We start from the raw sequence: 13,278 nt of genomic DNA, 5'->3' as shown, positions 1-13,278 counted from the left end.
GGTTTGGGAAATACTCAGTAGGGTCTTTACTAACCAAATATGTTTTGTTTTTGATGGGGACCATGCTGCATTGCCTGCTGTTGGCTTTTCTCTGCCCCCTATTTGGTTAGTAGAGACCCGACTGAGTATTTCCCATCCCACTTAGCTGATACAGGTTTTTTACAGGTTTTTTTCTCTACATCCCAATATTCTCAACATACCAGTGTCAACATTATATATTTTTTAAACATATGTTTAAATCCGTTTTCATAAATTCATAATTGCCTTTCTTGATGCCAAAATAAAAGTGGCCAATAATTAAATTGCAATATCCTTTTAATCAGCTAATGATATTACAACGGTATTCAAATGCTGGCTTTTATTTTGAAGGTTTTGTCATTGCTATAGGAAAATGATGTCATAATTTGTGCTGCTGGCAGAATAGTAGTGCAGAGGTTAGAAAAGGGAAACAATACAGTAAGTTTCGGTTTTCAAACGGTCTTTGCTGGCAAATCGATTATTGTTACAATTTATAGGGCGGTTATCTGGTCACTAGCTAGCTGTTATGTATCCTAGCTGATTTAGCTAATGATCAATCCCGGGAAGACCTCATAGCCTGTCAGCTGGCTAGCTATCGTTAGCTTGGTTATGTGTAACATTTTCGACGTTGATAATTTATTTTTCTATTTAGCTAGAATAATTTGTTAACCTCTTGCAAATTATTCTCCAGGGCTGGGTTTCCTGAAAAGCATCGTAGTACTAATAGAATATTTTGTCCATTTTAGTTTCAATTGAATTAATACGATTTTAGTGCGACAATGCTTTTGGGAAATCCAGCTCCGGTTTGAATATAATTGTCCTATTGGGTGTTGTTACTTGTTTGTTTAGGTTGTCGTCATCATGGCAGACCCTTGGAAAGAGTGCATGGACCACTGCCTTGAGGTGACCAAAGAGGCTGGGAAGGTGAGAAAACAGCCTTATACCCTACTAGCTAGGTTACAGTGAATAATATTACGTTATGTCAGGGATCATCAACTAGATTCCGATTTTTTTCTTGACCGGATAGTCAGGCGGCCATCACATAATTACAAATAATTTGTAAACTGCAAATTGACCGCAAGAAGCCCAAACAGATAGAATATTATACTAAATAATAATCATTTCAAATCTCGCTTACATTTGTACACGATCACATAAAGTGCTTTCAGAAAGTATTCATACCCCTTGATTTATTCCACATGTTGTTGTGTTACAAACTGAATTCAAAATATACATTTTTAATCACCCATCTACACACAATACCCCATAATGACAAAGTGAAAACATGTTTTTTTTTAAATGTTTGCAAATGTATTGAATTTGAAATACAGAAATAACTCATTTACATAGGTATTCAGACCACTGAGTCAATACTGTGTAGAATCACCTTTGGCAGTGATTACAACTGAGTCTTTATGGGTAAATCTCTAAGTTTTCCACACCTGGATTGTGCAATATTTACCCATTTATTTTTTTTCAAAATTCTTCAAGCTCTATAAAATCGGTTGTTGATCAATGCTACACAACCATTTGCAGGTCTTCCCATAGATTTTGAAGTAGTTTAAATGTGTTTTTTTAGTTATGTGTTTTTGTTTGATTTGCCTCAAACATAACACTTTGTACAGTATTACTTGTGTGCCTTGTTGCAAACACGATGCATGTTTTGGAATATTTGTATTCTGTATTCTACCAGTAGGTGCCCTACTTTGCAAGGAAATTGAAAATCTCCCTGGTCTTTGTGGTTGAATCTGTGTTTGAAATTCACTTGTGACTGAGGAACCGTGCAGATAATTGTATGTGTCGGGTAAAGAGACAAGGTAGTCATTCAAAAATCTTGTTAAACACTATTATTGCACACAGTGACTCTATACACATCTTAACTCCTGAACTTATTTAGTCTTGCCATAAAGCGGTTGAATACTTATTGACTCAAGACTTTTCAGCTTTTCATTATTAATTCATTTGTAAATATTTAAAAAAAAATATAATTTCACTATGTATTATGTGAAGGCCAGTGACCAAGTGACCAAGGCCAGTGACCAAAGAAAATCTATATTTAATCCATTTTAAATTCAGGCTGTAACACAGCAAAATGTGAAAAAGTCAAGGGTTGTTCATAGTTTCACTCTATTATGCATGGGAATACTTTGGAACAGATGTCCTAAATTAAAATAACTTGGAGCTGATTTGCTTGTTTTTACAAGAATTGTACAAGAATTTCCATTATTTATTTCTTTGCCTAGAAAACTTGGGGGGCCAAATAAAATCACTCGCGGACCAAATTCAGCCCGTGGGAAACCTGCCTTATGGTCTATCAATGCCTTGTAGTTTATCATAGTGGGCTATCTTACTCTCATCAGGGTGCTGTGCTTATATAAACCATTATAATGAAAACGTTTCAGTAGTGAAACAGTGATCTGTCATCGCCCAAGTGGGTGCTACAAATTGGTGGTGGAAGAGGTGAGTTTCCTGCCTTACTATGTAAAGCGCTTTGAGCACCTACTCTACTGTATGTAATAGTTGAAGTAGGAAGTTTACATACACCTTAGCCAAATACATTTAAACTCAGTTTTTTACAATTCCTGACATTTAATCTTACAAAACATTCACTGTCTTAGGTCAGTTAGGATCACCACTTTATTTTAAGAAGGTGAAATGTCAGAATAATAGTAGAGTGACTTATTTCAGCTTTTATTTCTTTCATCGCATTCCCAGTGGGTCAGACGTTTACATACACAATTAGTATTTGGTAGCATTGCCTTTAAATGGTTTAACTTGGGTCAAACGTTTCAGGGAGCCTTCCGCAAGCTTCCCACAATAAATTGGGTGAATTTTGGCCTATTCCTTCTGACAGAGCTGGTGTAACTGAGTCAGGTTTGTAGGCCTCCTTGCTCGCACACGCTTTTTCAGTTCTGCCCACAAATTTCTATGGGATTGAGGTCAGGGCTTTGTAATGGCCACTCCAAAACCTTGACTTTGTTGTCTTTAAGCCATTTTGCCACAACTTTGGAAGTATGCTTGGGGTCATTGTCAATTTGGAAGACCCATTTGCGACCAAGCGCTAACTGATGTCTTGAGATGTTGTGTCAAGATATCCACATAAACTTTCCTCCCTCATGATGCCATCTATTTTGTGAAGTGCACCAGTCCCTCCTGCAGCAAAGCACCCCCACAACATGATTCTGCCACACCCGTGCTTCACGCTGGGATGGTGTTCTTCGGCTTGCAAGCCCTTTTTCCTTCAAACATAACAATGTTCATTATGGCTAAACAGTTCTATAAAAAGTACGATCTTTGTCCCCATGTGGGGCGGCAGGGTAGCCTAGTGATTAGAGTGTTGAACTAGCAATCAGAAGGTTGCAAGTTCAAATCCCTGAGCTGACATCCTGAGCTGTCGTTCTGCCCCTCAACAGACAGTTAACCCACCGTTCCTAGGCCGTCATTGAAAATAAGAATTTGTTAACTGACTTGCCTAGTTAAATAAAGGTAAAATGAAAATGTGCAGTTGCAAACCGTAGTCTGGAATTTTTAGAGTTTTGGAGCAGTGGCTTCTTCCTTGCTGAGTGGCCTGTCAGGTTATGTCAATTATAGGACTCGTTTTTACTGTGGAAAGTTATAAAAGTTACATATTTTTATTCCATTCCTTTTCTTAGATTTGTGCATATTAGGTAGTTGTTGTGGAATTATTAGATTAATTGTTGCACTGTCGGAACTAGAAGCACAAGCATTTCACTACACTCGCAATAACATCTGCTAACCAATAAAATTTGATTCAAACAATTGTTATTATTATCATCCCTATTTAATCCCTCATGTGACTAGCTGGCTGACACTCTCTCTTTCTCATCTCTCTCTGTCAGATGATCCAAGAAGCGTTGCAGAAGGACATCTCCATCATGCAGAAGAGCTCTCCTGTGGACCTGGTCACTGAGACCGACCAGAAGGTGGAGCAGCTCATCATCTCCTCCATCAAGGAGAAGTTCCCCACACACAGGTACAGTAGCTCACTGCAGATCTTTAAAGCCTGAACCACCACTCATCATCATTTGCTGCTTGCGAGAGTCTATTTCTTTACATTGTTCCCAGCAGACTTGGGTCAAATGCATAACTAAAATGCTTGAAATTGATTTAGCTTGCGTGGTATAATGGAACCCAATTCATTAGTCCCAAAAGTGCACATTTTGCCCACTTTGCATGCAGGTCAAGCTAAATCAAGCACACCTCAATTATTTGCATTTGATCCAGGTCTGGTTCCTAAGTGCCTGAAAGGTGTGGTACTGTGCTTCTATCGCTGATATTCATTATCCACCATCTTCTCTTGAATTCTTCTTTCACCAGTTTTATAGGTGAAGAGTCTGTAGCGGCGGGAGCAACCAGCAACCTAACTGATAATCCCACCTGGATCATCGACCCCATTGATGGCACCACCAACTTTGTCCACAGGTGCTGCACAATGTTACAGTTCTGTATTGCAAACATTCCCCCTTTTATAGCCTAACATATGATCTAATGTTCTCATAACCAAAGAAGCTATAGCCTCCTACATCAATAATGTTTTTTTTGGCATAGGTAGCTTCATATTAAAATGGCTATTTTTAACAAGATTTTTCCTGGAGTGAGCTCAAGGATTTTAATAGAAATGTATTTTTATGTGCTTAGTTCCTCTAGGAGTTCACTTATTTAATACCTTAACACATTTTCTCTTTTCTTTTACCTCAGATTCCCCTTTGTCTCTATGTCGATTGGTTTTGCTGTGAAGAAAGAGGTAAAGGTTTTCTGTGTTTGGCAATGTCATGAGATTTATAAGACAGTAATAACTGAGTAGCAGGAACTCAGCAGGTTCTGACTTTGCATTTTAAGTCAACCTTCTCTATGCTATGTCTTTGACTCAGATAGAGTTTGGCATTGTCTACAGCTGCCAAGAGGGCAAGATGTACACAGCACGGAAGGGGAAAGGGTCATTCTGTAATGGAGAACCCATCAAAGTGTCTGAGCAGGAAGGTATGTTGTACAGCCTTGTCTGTCTGGCTGAGCCAATTGAGATAATATCAACTAGGTAGAGTCATTCACCAAGTACCAAACATCAGGGCTGGTATTCATAAAGCATTCTAGAGTAGGAGTGCTGATCTAGGGTCTGGTCCCCCCGTCCATGTAATCTTCATCATTATGATCTAAAAGGTCAGTTAAACTGATCCTACATAATAATTTCTCTTAATTTGAGTGTTGTGCCTTCAAAATGGTCTGTCATAACAGCTATTAGGAATCAATTGATCATGATAACACGAGGAAGATATACAGATGAATTGTATCTCAATTTATTGTATGAGAATTAGCTTGGTTAGCGTTATGCTAGTTTGTTGTGTAATGATTCAATGAGTAGTCATAACTCATGACACTCTCTGTGTAGACATCACCAAGTCCTTGGTCCTGACAGAGATGGGCTTTAAGAAGGATCCAGAGCACTTCAAAACCATGATGGGCAACATCGAGACAATCCTCACCATCCCCGTGCACGGGTAAACATTACTTCCCACACTCTCTGTTTAAACATCTCAATATTGTGAGCTTGTAATGCTTCAAACATTAATAAGGCCACAGAAAGAGAGATGTTGTATTATAATAATTTATACCATTTAGCAGACGTTTTTATCCAAATCGACTTACAGTAGTGCATCAAAGGTGCAAGTGCCCTGCTCTACCCATTGAGCCACACGTGATGATGTTTGACTTACAGTGGTTTAGATATGTATGAGGCTAACAAGCAAATGTTGCTCCCGTAGCATCCGCTCGCCGGGTAGTGCGGCAGTCAACATGTGCCTGGTGGCGTGCGGAGCGGCTGATGCCTACTACCACATGGGCATACACTGCTGGGACATGGCTGGAGGAGCTGCCATCATTAGAGAGGCTGGGGGTGTCATCATGGACATCTCAGGTGATTCACTGTACATAGTTGTAACCATGATGTGGCGGGCTTCTGAAGAAGTGGTGTGGATTGTAGATGGTACATGATCAAGGCCTCCAAGTCCTGAGTAAATTATTTTATTGATCTTATGAATTATATTTTCACCATCTTAAAGTTCTCAATGAGGTTCAAATGAGTACTGGACACTTGCTATTACATGGATCTATTGTATTGTTGTCCTACCCAGGAGGCCCATTTGACCTGATGTCCAGGAGGCTGATCATTGCCAGCAGCAGAACCATCGCAGAGCGCATCTCTCAGGTGATAAAAGCATTCCCCGTAGGAAGGGACGACATCGAGGGATAGAGTACCATCACACACACATGCATGCACAGAGGGACTGACACATGGCTGCAGGTGCATGCGCACCCAGCAGAACACACATACACATGTTTAGATTAGTCAGGTCAAGATCCTCTCTGCGCCTTAATTGTTAAACTGGTGGTATTAATCTTTCTCTGAATGCACCTCAGTGGATTTGCAAAAACCTATCAATGAAGACCAACTTTATTCATTTAATTGACTGTTTGCCCCTCAAGGGCTTTGACTTGCATCTCATTTTCTGGGGGCATTTAAGTGAGGACAAGATTAGAAAATGTGGTCATTGTAGACCAAGACATGTTCTGTCTCAATCATACACCACATGGCCAAAGGTATGTGGACATACCTTCAAATTTGTGGATTTGTTTATTTTAGCCACGCTCATTGCTGACAAGTGTTTAAAATCAAGCACACAGCCATGCAATCCCCATAGACAAATATTGGCAGTAAAATGGCCTTCCTGAAGAGCTCAGTGACTTTCAACGTGGCACTGTCATAGGATGCCATCTTTCCAATAAGTTAGTTTGTCAGATTTATGCTCTGCTAGAGCTGCCCAGGTCAACTGTAATTGCTGTTATTGTGAAGTGGAAACGTCTAGGAGCAACATCGGCTCAGCCGCGAAGTGGTAGGCCGTACAAGCTCACAGAACAGGACCGCTGAAGCACGTAGCGCGTACAAATCATCTGTCTTCTGTTGCAACACTCACTACTGAGTTCCAAACTGCCTCTGGAAGCAACTTCAGCACAACAACTGTTCGTCAGGGGAGCATCATGAAATAGGTTTCCATGGTAGAGCAGCCACAACACTAGCTTCAGATCACCATGTGCAATGCCAAGCGTCGGCTAGAGTGGTGTAAAGCTCGCCGCCATTGGACTCTGGAGTAGTGGAAATGTGCTCTCTCGAGTGATGAAACACGCTTCACCATCTGTCAATCCGATGGACGAATCTGGGTTTGGCGGATTCCAGGATAACGATACCTGCACCCAATGCCTTATGCCAACTGTAAAGTTTGGTGGAAGATGAATAATGGTCTGTGGCTGTTTTTCATGGTTTGGGCTAGGCCCCTTAGTTCCAGTAAATGGAAATCTTAACGCTACAGCATACAATGACATTCTAGACAATTCTGTGCTTCCTGTTTCTGCATGACAATGTCCCCATGCACAAAGCGGGGTCCATACAGAAATGGTTTGCTGAGATGAGTGTGGACAAACTTGACTGGCCTGCACAGAGCCCTGACATCAACCCCATCGGAAACCTTTGGGATGAATTGGAATGCAGACTGCTAGTCCGGCCTAATCGCCCATCATCAGTGCATGACCTAACTAATGCTCTTGTAGCTGAATGGAAGCCAGTCCCTGCTGAAATGTTCCAACATCTAGTGGAAAGCCTTCCCAGCTGAGTGGAGGCTGTTATAGCATCAAAGAGGGAACAACTCCATATTAATGGCCATGATTTTGGAATGAAATGTACATACTTTTGGTCATGTGTAAGTTGAATATTTTAAGTAACTGTATTATAACTTGAACAACTAACACAAACCTCAGCAGTATATATCTTCCTTGACTGATTTAGAATCTTGAGTTACAAAGACATCCATTGACTTTCCACAAAATATATAGGGAAATCTGTATTTATTTAGATCTGAATTGTAATGTATTATGTTCCTACTCTACTACAGTGCTAAATACTTTATATGTTATGTACTGTGAGGTATATTTATTTATTGCAGGTATTGGTATATGTTAATGCTTTCGCAAATAACTTGTTACCCACATTTATTATTTTACAAACCTCTCATATTTGGAGTGACCATACATTGAAGCCTCACTCCCAGAGAACATAACATGTTGGTTAGCTACAGTGGGGCAAAAAAGTATTTAGTCAGCCACCAATTGTGCAAGTTCTCCCAACTTAAATAGATGAGAGAGGCCTGTAATTTTCATCATAGGTACACTTCAACTATGACAGAAAAAATGAGAGAAAAATATCCAGAAAATCACATTGTAGGATTTTTTTATGAATTTATTTGCAAATTATGGTGGAAAATAAGGATTTGGTCAATAACAAAAGTTTCTCAATACTTTGTTATATACCCTTTGTTGGCAATGACAGAGGTCAAACATTTTCTGTAAGTCTTCACAAGGTTTTCACACACTGTTGCTGGTATTTTGGCCCATTCCTCCATGCAGATCTCCTCTAGAGATGTGATGTTTTAGGGCTGTTGCTGGGCAACACAGACTTTCAACTCCCTCCAAAGATTTTCAATGGGGTTGAGATCTGGAGACTGGCTAGGCCACTCCAGGACCTTGAAATGCTTCTTACGAAGCCACTCCTTCGTTGCCCGGGCGGTGTGTTTGGGATCATGGTCATGCTGAAAGACCCAGCCACGTTTCAGCCCTTGCTGATGGAAGGAGGTTTTCACTCAAAATCTCACGATACATGGCCCCATTCATTCTTTGCTTTACACGGATCAGTCGTCCTGGTCCCTTTGCAGAATAACAGCCCCAAAGCATGATGTTTCCACCCCCATGCTTCACAGTAGGTATGATGTTCTTTGGATGCAACTCAGCATTCTTTGTCCTCCAAACACGACGAGTTGAGTTTTTACCAAAAAGTTATATTTTGGTTTCATCTGACCATATGACATTCTCCCAATCTTCTTCTGGATCATCCAAATGCTCTCTAGCAAACTTCAGACGGGCCTGGACATGTACTGGCTTAAACAGGGGGACACGTCTGGCACTGCAGGATTTGAGTCCCTGGCGGCGTAGTGTGTTACTGATGCTAGGCTTTGTTACTTTGGTCCCAGCTCTCTGCAGGTCATTCACTAGGTCCCCCCGTGTGGTTCTGGGATTTTTGCTCACCGTTCTTGTAATCATTTTGACCCCATGGGGTGAGATCTTGTGTGGAGCCCCAGATCGAGGGAGATTATCAGTGGTCTTGTATGTCTTCCATTTCCTAATAATTGCTCCCACAGTTGATTTCTTCAAACCAAGCTGCTTACCTATTGCAGATTCAGTCTTCCCAGCCTGGTGCAGGTCTACAATTTTGTTTCTGGTGTCCTTTGACAGCTCTTTGGTCTTGGCCATAGTGGAGTTTGGAGTGTGACTGTTTGAGGTTGTGGACAGGTGTCTTTTATACTGATAACAAGTTCAAACCGGTGCCATTAATACAGGTAATGAGTGGAGGACAGAGGAGCCTCTTAAAGAAGAAGTTACAGGTCTGTGATAGCCAGAAATCTTGCTTGTTTGTAGGTGACCAAATACTTATTTTCCACCATAATTTGCAAATAAATTCATTAAAAATCCTACAATGTGATTTTCTGGATTTTTTTTCTGGATTTTGTCTGTCATAGTTGAAGTGTACCTATGATGAAAATTACAGGCCTCTCTCATATTTTTAAGTGGGAGAACTTGCACAATTGGTGGCTGACTAAATACTTTTTTGCCCCACTGTACCTGACGTTAGCTGATAAGCCATAAAGAGTATTGCAGATATCTTACTATGAGTGTAGCTTTGTATGATTTAGTGACCAAATAAAGACATGTTTTGAGAAGTGATGTTCTGTAATGTTTCCTTAGGCTATATGAAGAGGGAAGTAAAAAGAAAAAGCAATTTCATTTCTATACTAATAATGATATTGCCACACATTTCTTTATGTATAACTGATGGATATAGTGTTTTTGTATTTTGTTCCTTATGTAGTCGCTGTTGTCTGTGCTAACAGCGAGGTGGAAAAAACATAAATCGGTAATTTAAAAAAGCCAATGCCCAAACAGGAAAGTCACAAGAGATGAGAATATATAGCAATGGTTAGTTTCACAGGGGAAGGCTAAGAATCACGTTGTCTGCCTGAACTGTCGCCTGATTAAAAACAATTTGTTTTACAGACAACCTGAGGATAGAAGGTCTTGATAATAATCTCTTTGAAGTAGGTTTACATGTAATTATTTTGTAATGTTTTGTCAAGGGTCAATACATTATTTTATAAAGAACATACATTCACACCAACTGTTAGTGATGTCAATCTTCTTTGTGCACAGCAAACAGGAGAGATGGGCATGTGTGTTTCGACATGCATGCAGTTGAGTTATCCAACGCTGTGTGTCTGAAGCAGTCTAAACATGGGCCATACTAAATGTCTTCTAGAAATAAGTACAAAACCCAGCAGCGTTGCAGTTCTTGTCACAAGCCAGCGTGCCCAGCACCTACTACCACACCCCGTCCAAAGGCACTTAAATATTTTGTTTATTCACCCTCTGAATGGCACACATACAAAATCCATGTCTCAATTGTCTCGAGACTTAAAAAGCCTTCTTTAACCGGTCTCCTCCCTTTCATCAACATTGATTGAAGTGGATTTAACAAGTGACATCAATAAGGGATCACATTCACTTTGTCAGTCTATGCCATGGAATGAGCAGGTGAACACCTGTTTGTATACTCAGTCCAAAAATGTATGTATCAATGGCAGAGTTCCCCTTTAATCGTGGATTCATGTCATTGTTTCTTCACAACTAGTGTGACAACCAGCAGAGATTGTTTTGCATTAATGATGTTTATCACACAGTTGCAATTAGATATTGAAAGAATAGAGGCTTTACTTAGTTGTTTAAGCTTCTCCTCGTTTGTGTTTTGGGCATTCCAGTATAAATGATTCAATATTGTGTGTACTCCTCATGAAATGACTCTACTAGTTTTCATATAATAGAGCCTAATGCTCTGGAATTAGTGGAAATATTGTGTAATAAATGGTACCACAGTTTTGTACTATAGGGACCATCTGTGATGACTCAGATGGCCTCCATAGCTGAGGAGTGGCATGATTTAAATGTAGTTTTCCACTTTAGTCTCATGAGTCCATTTAGGTCAAAGTTGGCAGGAATGAAAGACTGCCTGCATGGCTTTTTGGCATTAGATTATGGGATTTCTGATAATTATTTCCCATTCACTTCTGGAGTGGTTGCACTGTATCTCTTGTAGAAACAGGCCACGAGAATGCAATGACACAATCCATCTGCTTCACAGTTATTGGGTTTGATCATTCCTGTTCCTGCTCAATCAATTACAATAGCGCCACACATTGAGAATGATGGAGAGGCTTTGTTTTTTATTGGCGCCATTGATTTGCCTGCATTGATGTTCACACAAAAGACAATACAAGAAATGTCCTACATAGTAACTGGCATACAGTGAGGAAGCAGGAAACATCCTAGGACCAAACTCATATAAATCCCACGGTTTACACAGAAAACAGCTAGCATAATGGTTCAAATAATACATAAACCTGTGTGGACCAAAGTTGGGTTTGATTCCATTTCAAGTCAGTTGAACTGAACATGGAATTCCCCATGTAATGTATAATGCATTATAATATGATGTGAGTTCCAACTGGGTTTAATAACATGCATGTTGCATTTTGAATGGAGACTAGTTTTAACATGCCATACAGCAGTACCATCTTAACAGAGCTCTTGAAAAGACAGTTTACATGCCTGGGTATGTCTGATGACATATGCATGCAAGTCTAGATGGTCGTAGATGCTCCTGACATGGTTTCCAATGCATCATAATACATTATACCTGGATGCTTTAAGTATAGTAAAGTATTACTGTGAGCTGTGAGGGGAACGGCACCTCAGTACCTCCAGGCTCTGATCAGGCCCTACACCCAAATAAGGGCACTGCGTTCATCCACCTCTGGCCTGCTCGCCTCCCTACCACTAAGGAAGTACAGTTCCCGCTCAGCCCAGTCAAAACTGTTCGCTGCTCTGGCTCCCCAATGGTGGAACAAACTCCCTCACGACGCCAGGACAGCGGAGTCAATCACCACCTTCCGGAGACACCTGAAACCCCACCTCTTTAAGGAATACCTAGGATAGGATAAAGTAATCCTTCTCACCCCCCCCTTAAAATATGTAGATGCACTATTGTAAAGTGGCTGTTCCACTGGATGTCATAAGGTGAATGCACCAATTTGTAAGTCGCTCTGGATAAGAGCGTCTGCTAAATGACTTAAATGTAAATGTAAATGTATTACCTAATTTTCCATACCACCAATACCCTTTTCAGTAGCTTACTCACAATACTCATCATGTTGTTGCAAGTCTCCTTTTTACGAGAGTTGTTTTTTCAGATTGGTAACCATCATGGGTTGCCTATGAGGAAATGTGTGTGGGGCGGTTCTGGTACTTTTCCTGTGCATAGTCTCATGCTAGCTACTTAATATCTCCCATTTTGAGTATGCACACCTTTATTTGAGGATAAGTTGAGGACCCAACTTTTCTCAGGTAAGTTTTTGTCCAATTTCTTTAGGGATGAATTACAGCTGCCAACATAAGGATGTGCATATGTTGCTGAAATAGGTTTAGCTAAATAATGTGTATATCAGCAGAGTGCTAAAGCCTACATGGGAAGAAGGTGATTCTCTTCAATGTTGGGGAAAGTGGACTTAAAATGTGAAAACAAAATGCACTTGTAGAACATTGATCAAGGGCTGCTTAATGTGCCAACAAAATGTGGGTAAAGATTTGACTGCAAGTATATATTTTTTGTAATTTTTCTAGAATATAATTGTGCATGATAACATGCCAGATACTGAGGAGTCATTTCAGCAAGCCATGACACCCACCATCAGAATGTTCTGAAATTCTCTCTAGTTAGAAACAGGTAAGATTGGCATTACTGAAATATTATTTTGTTTAAATAAAATATTATCTTGGAGAAATTAAGCTTATTAATTGCAACCAAATTGGCCATTTTAATTGATAGGATTCTGATAATATTCAATAAATATTGTACCCAACATCCATTTTTTTTTGTTTACTTGGCAAGTCAGTTAAGAACAAATTCTTATTTACATTGATTGCCTACCCTGGCCGACACTGGGCTAATTGTGCGCCGCCCTATGGAACTCGCAATCACAGCCAGATGTGATGCAGCCTGGATTCGAACCAGGGACTGCAGTGATGCCTCTT

At 40.1% G+C, this 13,278-nt stretch overlaps 1 protein-coding gene across 1 annotated transcript; it reads left to right on the top strand.

Moving 5' to 3' along the window:
• The first annotated feature begins 377 nt into the window (after positions 1-377).
• LOC123991702 (inositol monophosphatase 1-like) lies at positions 378-7,422 on the top strand. Its single transcript, XM_046293347.1, has 9 exons — positions 378-456; positions 868-942; positions 3,879-4,012; positions 4,357-4,461; positions 4,738-4,783; positions 4,911-5,019; positions 5,426-5,534; positions 5,799-5,950; positions 6,168-7,422. The coding sequence occupies exons 2-9, from the start codon at positions 880-882 to the stop codon at positions 6,284-6,286; spliced, it is 837 nt and encodes a 278-aa protein (XP_046149303.1). The 5' UTR covers positions 378-456; positions 868-879; the 3' UTR covers positions 6,287-7,422.
• Positions 7,423-13,278: the final 5,856 nt, after the last annotated feature.

This window comes from Oncorhynchus gorbuscha, linkage group LG12, assembly GCF_021184085.1.
Source record: "Oncorhynchus gorbuscha isolate QuinsamMale2020 ecotype Even-year linkage group LG12, OgorEven_v1.0, whole genome shotgun sequence".
In the NCBI taxonomy this organism is placed as follows: domain Eukaryota; kingdom Metazoa; phylum Chordata; class Actinopteri; order Salmoniformes; family Salmonidae; genus Oncorhynchus; species Oncorhynchus gorbuscha.
Note: the sequence above shows the minus strand (reverse complement) of the source record. Positions and strands in the feature narration are given on the sequence as shown.